At 42.0% G+C, this 13398-nt stretch overlaps 1 protein-coding gene across 27 annotated transcripts in view; it reads left to right on the top strand.

Annotated features, from left to right (window-relative positions):
* Positions 1-13155, top strand: part of LOC129836313 (calcium/calmodulin-dependent protein kinase type II subunit gamma) — a 101931-nt gene extending 88776 nt beyond the window's left edge. For 13 of the 27 annotated variants that reach the window (XM_055902324.1, XM_055902320.1, XM_055902325.1 and 10 more), the window contains 4 exons: positions 7040-7115; positions 7275-7369; positions 8246-8495; positions 9292-13155. In XM_055902324.1, the coding sequence (XP_055758299.1) occupies positions 7040-7115; positions 7275-7369; positions 8246-8478 (404 nt within the window). In that variant the 3' untranslated portion in view covers positions 8479-8495; positions 9292-13155. Of the gene's footprint in view, positions 1-2669; positions 2769-4804; positions 4940-7039; positions 7116-7274; positions 7370-8245; positions 8496-9291 lie in introns of all 27 variants that reach the window. The other 14 variants (XM_055902306.1, XM_055902304.1, XM_055902307.1 and 11 more) reach the window with 2 other exon arrangements.
* The last annotated feature ends 243 nt before the right edge of the window (positions 13156-13398 follow it).

Below are 13398 nucleotides of genomic sequence, written 5' to 3'. Positions count from 1 at the left end.
TTAACATAGGAGAGAAGCGCTTCTTTGGTTTATATACAGAACAAAAATATAAAAACACAACATGTAAGGTGTTGGTCCCATGTTTCATGAGGTGAAATAAAATATACCAGAAATGTTCCATATGCACAAAAAGCTTATTTCACTGAAATGCTGTGCACAAATGTGTTACATCCCTATTAGTGAGCATTTAACCTTTGTCAAGATAATCCATCCACCTGACAGGTGTGGCATATCAAGAAGCTGATTAAACAGCATGATCATTACACAGGTGCACCTTGTGCTGGGGACAATAAAAGGCTACTCTAAAATGTGCAGTTTTGTCACCGAACACAATACCACAGATGTCTCAAGTTTTGAGGGAGTGTGGAATTGGAATGCTGACTGCATTTAATGTTAATTTCTGTGCGCCCCTGCCCAGTCATGTGAAATCCATAGATTAGGGCCTAATGAATTTATTTCAATTGACTGATTTCCTTATATGAACTGTAACTCAGTAAAATCATTGACATTGTTGGATGTTGCGTTTATATTTTTGTTCAGTATAGTTAATCCATGAGGTGCTCTTTGATCATGGGATAAAATACTATAGTACAAAAAGAAGTTGATGCTGGAACAGCCTTTCTGCAAACAAACTTCCAGAAGTAATCAAAGCACACTCATGTAGTGGAAAAATGTAAAAGCCTTTCATGTTTTACGGCTTATGCGTGGCGAGAATAACAAAACACAGGCGTGTTGCGGCTACAACACTTTATCAGGGTGACAAGGAATAGTGGTGAATAAACAGGTGTATATCCCAGCTCTCACAGTAAGTGATTCAATTCATTACTCTACCAAAACCTTGAGAAAAAAAACCCACATTTAATATACAAAGATAAACAAAATAAACATGGCATAATACAAATGAAACAACAAAATAAGTGCAATATCACAAAAGGAAAAAACAAACTGTGTACACATGAGCTCATGTTTCCAAATTTAAGAATGGAGAACAATTTTCTTTTTTTACTACAAAAACATTTTGTAAACCATATATCTCTTACAGGAAGGGTGAATAATCAATTTCCTCATTTAGACCTGGCAATACAGTGACCCTTAGTTTAAAGATCCAGAACATGTTGTGTTGTAGGAGGTGTTTGAGACCCCACCCCCCCGCTAGAACTGGGAACCACTTCAATGGCCATGGCTTTCAGAGAGTTTGGGCTGACATGGCCAACCTGTCTGTAATGTTTAACCATATGATATTTGTTGTTAGCAGTCCTTATAGCATATGCATGTTCAGACACCCTGTCCTTGAGCCTTCTCTTAGTATGTCCTATGTAAAAGCACCCACATGGCCACTCCAGCCTGTACAGCACATAGGTAGTTTTGCTGTTTACAAAGGATTGCACTTGATAGGGTTTAGTCCACAAGTGTCCCCGAACATATTTGTTTTTACAGTGTGATGGCAGTGATTGCACTTACCACATGGGAAGTTGCCTGTGGGCTTGGGGAGCTAACTTGGCTTAGTTACTAGGATGAGGTCGCTGCACACCAACCTATCCTGTAAGAGAATGCTGGGAGTTCAGTGAACACATCGCACAGAGTAGGATCACTTTCAATGATGCTCCATTTACGTTTCATGATGTTCCTTAACCGTGGCTGCCTCTTGGTTCCGGGGGGTTCCAAAGTAAATTGGTTTGGGGCTTATTTACATTTTTGTTCTCCATTCTTACATACATTTGGTAACGAGCTCATGTGTACACAGTTTTTGACTTTTATGATATTGCATTTATTTTGTGGTGTTGCACTGTTTTTTTTTTAAATTCTTGCCACGCATAAGCCGTAATACATGAAAGGCTTTTTCATTTTTCCACTACATAAGAGTGCTTCGATTACTTCTGAAACTTTGTTTGCACAAAGGCTGTTAAGGAATTATTTACAAGCCAGCATCAACTTCTTTTTGTTCTATAGTGATTCTAACATGTATTGACTCGGGCGTTTGATTTTTCATGTTTGTTTTTTTATTCCTCAGAGTATTTTATGTAGATCGTTGACAAAAAGATGACAATTAAATCCTTACTTTACATCCCACTTTGTAACACAACAAAATGTGGAAAAAGTTAAGGGGTGTGAATACTTTGAAGGCTCTGCAGTTTACAGTATGTTGTAGGAGAGAAAAGAGAAGCATTGGCAGAAAGATTGGAACCCTCTTGTCTCCTCCACAGTGGAGCTGTATGACAGTATGCGTCTCTGTGGCTCTCAGCACTGATGTCGCCTCAAAAAGAGTGCTGTGAAGAGCTGGGATTGGGACATGGATACGGAGTGCTGGCCAAGTGGCTATACACACTCTCCTCCTCCGAGATCGGCACAGCTGGAATGTAAAATAGGGAGTTAACGTTGTGTCAGATATTGAACATGTAACACTGTGGTGTCTTCTGATTTGTGAGGTGTGTGTACAGTGTGGTCTCACTCCCACGTTTCTCTGGCTAGTTGTGATGGAGACATACACACCCCTCCCTGTGTGTCTCTGTGTACGGAGGTGGTGGGATATATAACGTGTGGCGGGTTTTGCTAGTGTATGGTCGGGTTGTGGGTGTACTGTTTTCTCTTGGTAAAATAGTAGAGTGTATAGAACTGTGTCTGATCCTCCTGTGTCTCTCTCTGGCGTGTGTGTGTTGCGGTGGGGGCAGTGTCTGCGTGCGGGTCTAGCGCGGACAGCGCAATGGTCAGCCAGTGCAGTGCCAGTGAGGAACAGACCCAGGCTCAGCCCCCTCACTGCCCACCCGCCTGTAAGTCAGCAGCAGTACCATCCCTCTCAACTCTGACATTTGTGTCCTTTCCCCCTATGAACTCATTTATATTGTCCCCATAATACTGTCCCTATAATACTGTTCCTCCATTAATATTAGGGTCTAGATTCAATCCGTAGTGCTGTAGTTCCGTGGTGTAGGCCCGATTGACATGTAAAGGCAATGTGCCCACTTTAGCGGAGACTGCATTCACGGTAAACGCTGCATATGTCGGCTCAATCGGAAATAGCCTTTACATTTCAAGCACGCTACAGTGCTAGAACTTCGGCGATACGGATTGTATCCAGCTGAAGACTGTACAAGGTCCCCCTCACTATCTTCAATAGAGTTATATCAGCTGCAGGATCTTCTGTTTGTTTGTGCACATGAATATCACTTGCCCACCCCCAAAAAAATGAACAAATTATTACAATCACTAATCATTTTTATCAAAGTATTCCAGACAAATGCATACTAAGACAATATTAATTTGGACAGTCATTAGCCAATGGCCGAGTCCGAAATCTGGCTTGCCTACTACCTATTTAAACTGCATACTGTGTACTAATAGTACATACTATTTAGAACATACTGTGTACTAATAGTACATACTATTTAGAACATCTATTGCACAATTGCGTAGATTCCGGCCATTTGGAAAATAAGTATGAAATCCTAGCATTTAAAGCATATTTAATTTTAAACATTTCAAATACTACAAAACTGTCTTTTTTCGGATATCCAAAATTCCTACTATTTAGAACGCAGGTACGGGTATTTGGACACGGACAGGGATTTAGGGATCCAAAAAATGTAATACTAAAAATATTTCACCATTAAAAGTTTCCAGATTGCTGCTGAGTGATTGGAGTGAGTGCGACTCCTGCGTCTCAGTGAGACATTGTAAAATGTGTGTCTCACATCTCTCCTGCTTAGCTCTGTGTCAGCTCATCAGACTGACGCTACTCAGCTGTCCTATCTATCACTCAGCCTGTTCCAGTCCCTCTCAGACCTTGCCAAAAGCATGTCCGATATCCGCTGTGCTATGACAAAAACGTTACCATGCTGTGCTCACGTGCTGTGTATATACACTGTTTTGCACAGACATGCGTTCACTGTTGGCTTTCCCTACTCATTTAAGTGGAAACCTGAATCTGGGACCCAGTGTCTTACATGTAGCTTCTGCATCTCTCTCCGTCCCTCTCCCCACATTACGTCTTCCTCTCTTTCTCTTCCCCTCCTTTCTCTGACAGAGAGAATAAATAATGCTGACCTTCTGAGGCTCACTGGCCTTTTAATTGATTTATCTCTCCCTATGGCCCTGACACGGACACCCAGCCTGACAGCTGAGCAGACCAGAGACAGACAACAAGCTGGACTAGACACAGGGTGGATTTCAATAAGCCTAAAGGCATTCTCTACTTTTGCTGCTGGTCAGACAGCAGCAAATCCCTCATCAGGTCTCTGAAGAGATGAAGGCATTGTAGACTTTTGAGATCAATTGAGATCCACTCCTACACTGGCCTGCTCTGGTCGTCTGCTCACGAAACAGCCACCCCTGTCCCTGAGGTGTCTCTGTCTGTCCTCTCCTACTTCCTCACTCAGGCAGTATCCTTCTCTGTGGTGGCCTGTAATTGGGTTTAGTGCTTGACTGCTGCCCTCTGCTGGCCATGAAACCACAGTGTCTTCATCTTCTACTGTCAGTGTTCACTGGTGTCCCCTCTGTCCGTCTGTGTGACGCTATGCCTATTGGTATGTCTAAGTTGTTATTAGTGTGTGGATGTCCTTCTAAGTTTGGTTTTTATGTAACATATCCTTAATATAACTCAATTGCACATGGGCATTGTGCTCCTCTCAGACCTGTGTGAAGTTATATGTTAACTTATACAGACTATGTAACCACTGCCATTTGTGTGCACATTATTCCAATTTGAGAAAACGGGTCTTGTTGTCCAATCAGTTTTTTTGTGTTTTTTTGTTTGTTTTGATCGCTTACATGGTTGCCATTTTGTTGCTGTTGTCATGTTGTCTTCCAGCTGCCCCACTGCATGACGATGCTAAGCACACTTTTGCTAATTGGAAAAGTTCAGGTCATAGCTCCTGTCCTGACTTAGAGCAAGCTCTGCCTGCGCCACCCTCCGTGGCCCCAGGGGACAGCAACGTGCAGCTGAGTAAGTTAGACAGCCCTGGGGCAGCTTCTATCAAGCTAGGCTTGAGCTGCTTTTTGCCAGTTCATAATTCCTGTGGGAATATGAACAAACAGAGGTGTGTTTTTATATATATAGTACCATTCCAGGGTTTTTCTTAATTTTTACTATTTTATACATTGTAGAATAATAGTGAAGATATTAAAACAATGAAATAACACATATGGAATCATGTAGTAACCAAAAAAGTGTTAAACAAATCAGAATACATTTGATATTTGATATTCTTCAAAGTAGCCACCCTTTGCTTTGATGACATCTTTGGCATTCTCTCAACCAGCTTCATGAGGTTGATAGTACTCACCTGGAATGCATTTCAATTAGCAGGTGTGCCTTGTTAAAAGTTCATTTTAACAAGGCAGTTAATTTTAACCGTTTGAGCCAATCAGTTGTATTGTGACAAGGTAGGAGTTGTATACAGAAGATGGTCTTTTACCAAATAAGGCTAAGTCCATATTATGGCAAGAACAGCTCAAATCAGCAAAGAGAAACGACAGTCTATCATTACTTTAAAACATGAAGGTCAGTCAATCAGAAAAATTTCAACGTAGTCGCAAAAACTATCAAGCGCTATGGTGAAACTGGCTCTCATGAGGACCACCACAGGAAAGGAAGACCCAGAGTTACCTCTGCTGCAGAGGATAAGTTCATCAGAGTTAACTGCACCTCAGAATGCAGCCCAAATAAATGAGTTCAAATAACAGACATCTCAACATCAACTGTTCAGAGGAGACTGCGTGAATCAGGCTTTCATGGTTGAATTGCTGCAAAGAAGCCACTACTAAAGGACACTAATAATAAGAAGAGACTTGCTTGGGCCAGGAAACAGGAGCAATGGACATTAGACCGGTGGAAATCTGTCCTTTGGTCTGATGAGTCCGAATTTTGGTTCCAACCGCTGTGTCTTTGTGAGACGCAGAATAGGCGAAAGGATGATCTCCGCATGTGTGGTTCCCACCGTGAAGCATGGAGGAGGTGTGATGGTGCTTTGCTGGTGACTGTCAGTGATTTATTTAGAATTCAAGGCACACTTAACCAGCATGGCTACCACAGCATTCTGCTGCAATACGCCATCCCATCTGGTTTGCGCTTAGTGGGACTATCATTTGTTTTTCAACAGAACAATGACTCAAAACACACCTCCAGGCTGTGTAAGGGCTATTTGACCAAGAAGGAGAGTGATGGAGTGCTGCATCAGATGACCTCAACCCAATTGAGATGTTTTCGGATGAGTTGGACCGCAGAGTGAAGGAAAAGCAGCCAATAAGTGCTCAGCATATGTGGGAACTCCTTCAAGTCTGTTGAAAAAGCATTCCTCATGAAGCTGGTTGAGAGAATTCCAAGAGTGTGCAAAGCTGTCATCAAGGCAAAGGGTGGCTACTTTGAAGAATCTCAGATATGAGTTCAAACTTTTGACTGGTACTGTGTATAAGTATAAATATAAGCTGGATTGCGTGCTGTGTGGAATTTCTCGACTCTGCTGGCAGGCTGTCTGGCGTAGTGGGCTATCTGTGTGTCACCCTCCCAGATGACATTTCAGTGAGCCCAGTTGGTTTGTGTGTCACTTGTCTGATGAGTGTTGAGGATGGAGATGTAGACATAGTTGAGGTTTAGACCAGAAATTATAGAACAAAAACATCAACACATCTGAAGTTACCTAGGTTACCTAGGAGAATTACAAACTGTTTCCATGCACTTGAGATTTAGGGAAGTGAAACTGTTCAAAAACTCAAACATTGCCGGGTACTTTGGGTAGGATTAGGGCTGACTATTCGAATGGAAAGGGAGGGAGCTGGGGCCTGTTAGGGTAGTTTTTATGAGATTGGTGGTCCCCAGTAGTGCTGCTGTGTCTTTGTACAACCAAACAACAATAGGCATTGATGGCATTGTGAGTGCAGTCTCTGCAATCAGTGCCGTACAGGAAAGGGCTAGTGAGCTAGGTGAAGCATGGGTGGGAGGGGTTCTGCATGCTGATCTTCAAGTATTTCTGACCGGAGCACTCTTAGGGTCTCTCTAATCCCATCTGGCCATCTTTATTTCTATCTATCGCTCACCGGATTTCAGCTCGCAAACAGGAGATCATCAAGATTACTGAGCAGCTGATTGAGGCCATCAACAACGGAGACTTTGAGGCTTACACGTGAGTTTACATACATAGATTGTGTGTGCGCATACATTCCATACCTCCTGGTTTAAAACTGAATAACCCTAACCCTGCTGATTTCCCTGGTCGTTACTAGAGTAGGCCCTGTTCATGTGGTACGTAAGATGTTGATGATGTGTCTTATTTCCCCTCCAGGAGAATCTGTGACCCCGGACTAACCTCGTTTGAACCTGAGGCTTTGGGAAACCTGGTGGAGGGCATGGACTTCCACAAGTTCTACTTTGAGAACTGTAAGCATCTCTTATCAACAAGGAACTAGACATTGTCATTCCACAAATGGTGCCTTTTGGGTAGTGTCATTTTGTAAAAAATAACTATTTCACCTTATTTTGTCATAAAGAGCACATATTCAACTTCATAATACATGTCTTACCATCTCAAGAGGTAAAAAAAGACTATAAAAGTGCCCATTAAAGTGAGTGTTAAAGATGTTACCTTAAATCAGGCTAATCTCCCCTTGTGACAGGGGGAATGTAAGCTTTTTGTGTGCAACATGTCTAGCCTATCTATCTATGGGTAACACAGTTGGCGTGGTGCGCTCAGTTTTCCAATACAAAGACCAGAAAATGTCCAAAAAGGGTAGAACCAGATAAACTGTAAAAAACTAAATATATTAAAGGGATAGTTTTACCATATTAAAACGAGAGTTCAGTTCATGTTACAGGGTTGACCTTACACCTGATGGCCAAATATAAATGAATCAACTAATGATTAGGGCTTTACAAAATCGTGGCATTAAGTGGGTTAAAATCTTCCTAGATTTGGACTAAGAGAAAGCAAAACTTATTTGAATGAAAACACACTACTATTGGAATTTTTACATGGTTTGATTTTGTTAAAGCATAGATGTATGTGATCCAACTGTTGAATTTAGTATTTTATAAAAATGTAAACAATATTTGAGACTTAAAATGCACTATTCGTGGAACTACCGTTAATGTGTTCGTGGTATTTTTGTTATTTATTTACCAGGTAAGTCACTGAGCACACTATTTTACACTTAAGGCCTGGTAGGTCTTTCTCTATTTGAATCTAATCAAGGATGAAGTCCATTTAAACACCAACTCATGTAAGTTGATGACTGTGTGTCCCTGTCTCCCATGTAGTGTTGAGTAAGAACAGTAAGCCGGTCCACACCACCATCCTGAACCCCCATGTGCACCTGATCGGGGAGGACGCGGCCTGCATCGCCTACATCCGCCTGACCCAGTACATCGACAGCCAGGGGCGCCCGCGCTCCTGCCAGTCAGAGGAGACCCGTGTGTGGCACCGCCGCGATGCCAAGTGGCTCAACGTGCATTTCCACTGTTCAGGAGCGCCTGCCGCACCTCTCCAGTGAACCTTTATCAGACACAGGTGCTGACTGCAGAGAGCTTTATTCTAGGGTCTGTCTGTGCTCTCCCTCACACACATGTGCCGAAGTGCTGATACTGTACAAATATTTATGTTGATGTACAGTACCTTCGGAAAGTATTCAGACCCCTTGACTTTTTCCACATTTTGTTACGTTACAGCCTTACTCTAAAATTGATTAATAAAGTCAAGGGTTCTGAATACTTTCCGAAGGCACTGTGTGTGATCTTATGTGCCACCTGTTGCAAGTACTGAGTAATATCCCCTCCCCAAGGTGTTGAAAGCATTCCCCAGGGACGCTGGCCCATGTTGACCCAAATGCTTCCCACAGTTGTGTCAAGTTGGCTGGATGTCCTTTGGGTGGGTGAACCATTCTTGATATACACGGGAAACTGTTCAGCGTGAAAACCCCAGCAACATTGCAGTTCTTGACACAAACTGGTGTGCCTGCCACCTACTACCATACCCCATTCAAAGGCACTTAAATATTTTGTCTTGCCCTTTCACCCTCTGAATGGCACACATACCCAATCCATGTCTCAATTGCCTCAAGGCTTAAAAATCCTCTGTTAACCTGTCTCCTCCCCTTCATCTACACTGATTGAAGTGGATTTAACAAGTGACATCAATAAGGGATCATAGCTTTCAGCTGGTCAGGCTGTAGTGGAAAGAGCAGGTGTTCATAATGTTTTGTATACTCAGTGTATAAAGTTATGTAAACTCAGGAGTAGTTTGGAGATGTACACTCTTGACAGGCTGTCCTGTGCCCTCCCTACCACTCTCTCTCCCTTTCTCTTAGCTTTGCCTGAATTCTGAAGCCGATTGGAGCATTTTCTCAGTGGTCGGATTGGCGCCAAGAGCCCTGCCAGAAGAGACCGCTTGGAAGTTTAAAATCTAAGGGGAAAACATAACAAAATATTTTAAAGCCGACCGACTGACAACACCACCACCACCACCACTCCAGTCCAACCCGAGCTATATGTTGGGGGCCGGCTGTAGCCGAAGCCCTGCCCTCCAGACGGTGCATGCTTCTGACGCCCACAGGGGGGCGCTGTCTTGTCCTTTTTCCATGGATCCATATTTTTTGCAGTTTTGAAAGGTGTTTAAAGTATTAACATATGTAAAATAAATTATCAAAAAACATTCACATTTAAATCAGCAGGTATGGTAGTAATGATTTAAAGAAAATAAATGTGAATTTTCTATTAAAAAAAAGAGAAAAAGGAGCACACCCTAATTTTTGTGGTGGTTGTTTTTTTGTTTGTTTCAGTTAACATATCTAATTATTTCTTTTGTTGGATGCAAACAAATGCTAGAAGGGAACATTTCCGAAAAACGAAAAGCTCGATTTAATCCGTATCGCAGGTTCAGCGCTATGGCGCGATTGAAATTTAAAGGTAATTTTTATGATTGAGCTGACCGATGCAGCGTTTGCCGTGAATGCAGTCTCCACGAACGTGAGCACATTGCCTTTAAATTTCAAATGCGTTATAGTGCTGAACTTCCGCGATACGAATTGAACCAAGCTCTAAATTGTTACTTACAGTAATATCAACATTTTAGACATTGTTTTGATGTAGATGTTATCTTTTAATGGGTCGGGTGCGTTGCAGAAGGGACTCTTTTTTTTGTATTCTGATGTGTTATTGTGGACCTCTTCATTTTTATCCCCTGAATGATGCTGTATTTGAAAGTATTTTGTGTGTGAAGATTTTTTTTAATGGGGACTTTATTTAATATAGTAATGTATACATATTTATAAGGAGAAAGACTTTACTTTCAGGGTTTGGATGCGTGTGTGTGAAGGTGTGTTCTCATGTCCCTATAGCTCCCTTTTCAAGCTCTTTTGTGCTTTGAGATCCCCGGTGTATATGCACACATGCATGCTCACACAAGGCCCAAAATCCAGGTCACTGTGCTGTGCTCTTTGGGTATGTAGACCAGCCTGCTCCTCCAGCTACAGGCCACATTCTCCTGACCAGCACAACCTGAAGTTGCAGAACACTACTATTGGTTCAGTGTGCCAAGTTTGCCTTCTTCCTTTTGGCCACTAGAGGGCACATGACACAATCAAGCCTACTGCTACTATTCTGACGGAGACCCCAAACTGAACGCTCGTACACCTCTCCTTCCTATTGTTTTCATAATGTTTGATAAATTTTTTGGGGGGGAAATATGGAAAAATGTAATGAAATCTAAAATGGCCGGTACTGTTTGGCACAAACTTGAGACTCAATGCTGTTCTGTTCACTCCCCAGATGAACGTTTCTGCAACTTCAGGTTAAGCTCACTTACTCCTGGGGTCTCTACCTGTGTTTCTGTAGTTAGCGACCCTGCTAATCAGCTTTCTATTAGCGCCACTCAGTGTGATATCACCCTTTGCCTGTCTCTTGTTCTGGTCCCTGTCCTGTTCTCGAACATTGTATATTATTGTCTGTCTTCGCTTGCCATACCTCTCTGTAAAGTCATTGGCACTAAAAGCATGTGAAAATGAAAATGCTGTTGAGTTGGCCGGTGGCTGGTGGTGGCATGTCGAACAGCTGGCTGGGGATGGGCCGGGAGGTGGATCGGGGGCCACGCTTAAAGCAATCAATGGATTGGTCCCTTTATCCCGGTTTCAGTTGTAACTGTTCTAGATGTTAGTGTTTGTACTGTTATGAATAATCCATTTCTTTTTGAGATTGGAGCTGTAACTATGGGGAGGCAGTTGAGGTGGGGGTTGGGGCTCAGGTAGCTGGCCAATCACACCCAAGCCTCCCCTGTCCAACCCAATTCCCACAATACACATATGTGGAATCAACACACACACAGTGCACTCCCGATGCAAATTATATTTGAATATATATACACTGAACAAAAATATAAACGCAACATGTAAAGTGCTGGTCCCATGTTTCATGAGCTGAAATAAAGATCCCAGAAATGTTCCATACTCACAAAAAGCTTAAATATCTCAAATTTTGAGCAAAAATTTGTTTACATCCCTCTTAATGAGCATTTCTCCTTTGCCAAGATAATACATCCACCTGACAGGTGTGGCATATCAAGAAGCTGATTAAACAGCATGATCATTATACAGATGCACCCTGTGCTGGGGACAATAAAAGGTCACTCTAAAATCTGCAGTTTTGTCACATAACACACTGTTGAGGGAGCATGCAATTGGCATGCTGACTGCAGGAATGTCCATCAGAGCTGTTGCCAGAAAATGTAATGTTCATTTCTCTAGCATAACATCATTTTAGAGAATTTGGTAGTACGTCCAACCGGCCTCACAACCGCAGACCACTTGTAAACACGCCAGCCCTCCACATCCTGCATCTTCACCTAAGGGATCGAGGGGGCTGCTGCTGAGGAGTGATCCAATGTTTTACAATTAACGGGAGGGGGGGTGCTTCTGAGGAGTATTTTTGTCTGTAATAAAGTCCTTTTGTGGGGAAAGAACACTGATTGGCTGGGCCTGGCTCCCAGTGGGTGGGCCTATGCTCTCCTCCCCGGCCCACCCATGGCTGTGCCCCTGCCCGATCATGTGATTAGAGCCTAATTTATGTATATGAACTGTAACTCAGCAAAATGTTTGAAATTGTTGCGTTTATATGTTTGTTATGAGACACACACACACAAATACACATTAAAAACAATCTCCCTTTAAAAACATATCTTTGTGATAATGGTAAAACATTGGAACACTGTTTTTCACTGTGTTGTAGCAACTTGTGACTGTACCGCCAGAGGGGTGAAGCTTGCTGTTAAGCCCTTCATTTCTGTGCTAAGCAGCTCCATAGTACTGGCGTTCCATTGAACCTGTGGAAGGCCGGGCACCGAAAAGACAGCAACCTACCGATGAGACTCGGTCATAAAAAATGATATCAAAACATGTTGAATGAAACGCGTTAAAACAAAACCTGTGCTCTGTGTTCATATCATGGTCACAACTGGCCCCGCCCACCCTACTGCGCATTGTGACATATCTGCCATGAAACTGTTCCCCTTTTGCACCATAATGCACTGTATACAGTACTGAACTGTGTGATGTTGTTTTGGCTCAAATAGCTTTTCCTGACTTTGTGCTGTGGGCACTGGCCTCTCTCTCTCTCCCACTGGGCCTGATGCTTCCATTCATTGCATCGGTGTCACACAGCCATGGGAATGAGAACTACCATGCGGTTTACTTCAACTCTTCAAAAGAATTCAAAGGGAAGAAGAGGAGAGAAATAGTTATTGAGGGGATAGTTAACCTTGGATTATACAATAGCCTACCTAACTAGCTAGCAGGACAGGAAGAGAGCCTTGATATACTTACAAAAACAAATACTGAAAAATACATTAAAAGCCACACACTTTAACAACTATATATGCAGTTTTACAAGAGAAAGAAATATGCATGTCTACTTTCTGGTAATATTTTTCACTGTGTTTACTTGATTAAGAAATGGAAATCTGTATGTTACTTGCATCCTCAAGGTCAATGAAAATGTCTCTGTCTCAAATATTGAAATTAAGTGATATCATGTTTAAAAAAAAGTACAAAAAATTTAATAAAAAAAGGTAAATTTACTGCATTGTAATCATATACTAAGGGTACATATGACTATACTCCGTTTTCATTTGGATGCTGGATTTTTGCATGACCATATAATAAATAAAACCATGACTTAAACGATCAAGTGTTTGTTTGAATGTTAGTAGATCATCATAGCTTTGTTATTATGGAAACAATCTGAGAAGTATTTAATTAAAATTACATTTCAACATAAGTTGTCAGTTTTGTCATTTTCATGTAAGTGTCTGCTAGTCCATTCATCCAGGATAGAAATGTATCTTGTCTGTGTCAAACCAATACAGAGTAAGGTAACACATTGCTTGTAATATGGCTTATTTTTTGAGGGGGGAGGGGGGCTTGGCT

The sequence above is a fragment of the Salvelinus fontinalis genome, chromosome 37 (genome assembly GCF_029448725.1).
Source record: "Salvelinus fontinalis isolate EN_2023a chromosome 37, ASM2944872v1, whole genome shotgun sequence".
NCBI lineage: Eukaryota > Metazoa > Chordata > Actinopteri > Salmoniformes > Salmonidae > Salvelinus > Salvelinus fontinalis.
Note: the sequence above shows the minus strand (reverse complement) of the source record. Positions and strands in the feature narration are given on the sequence as shown.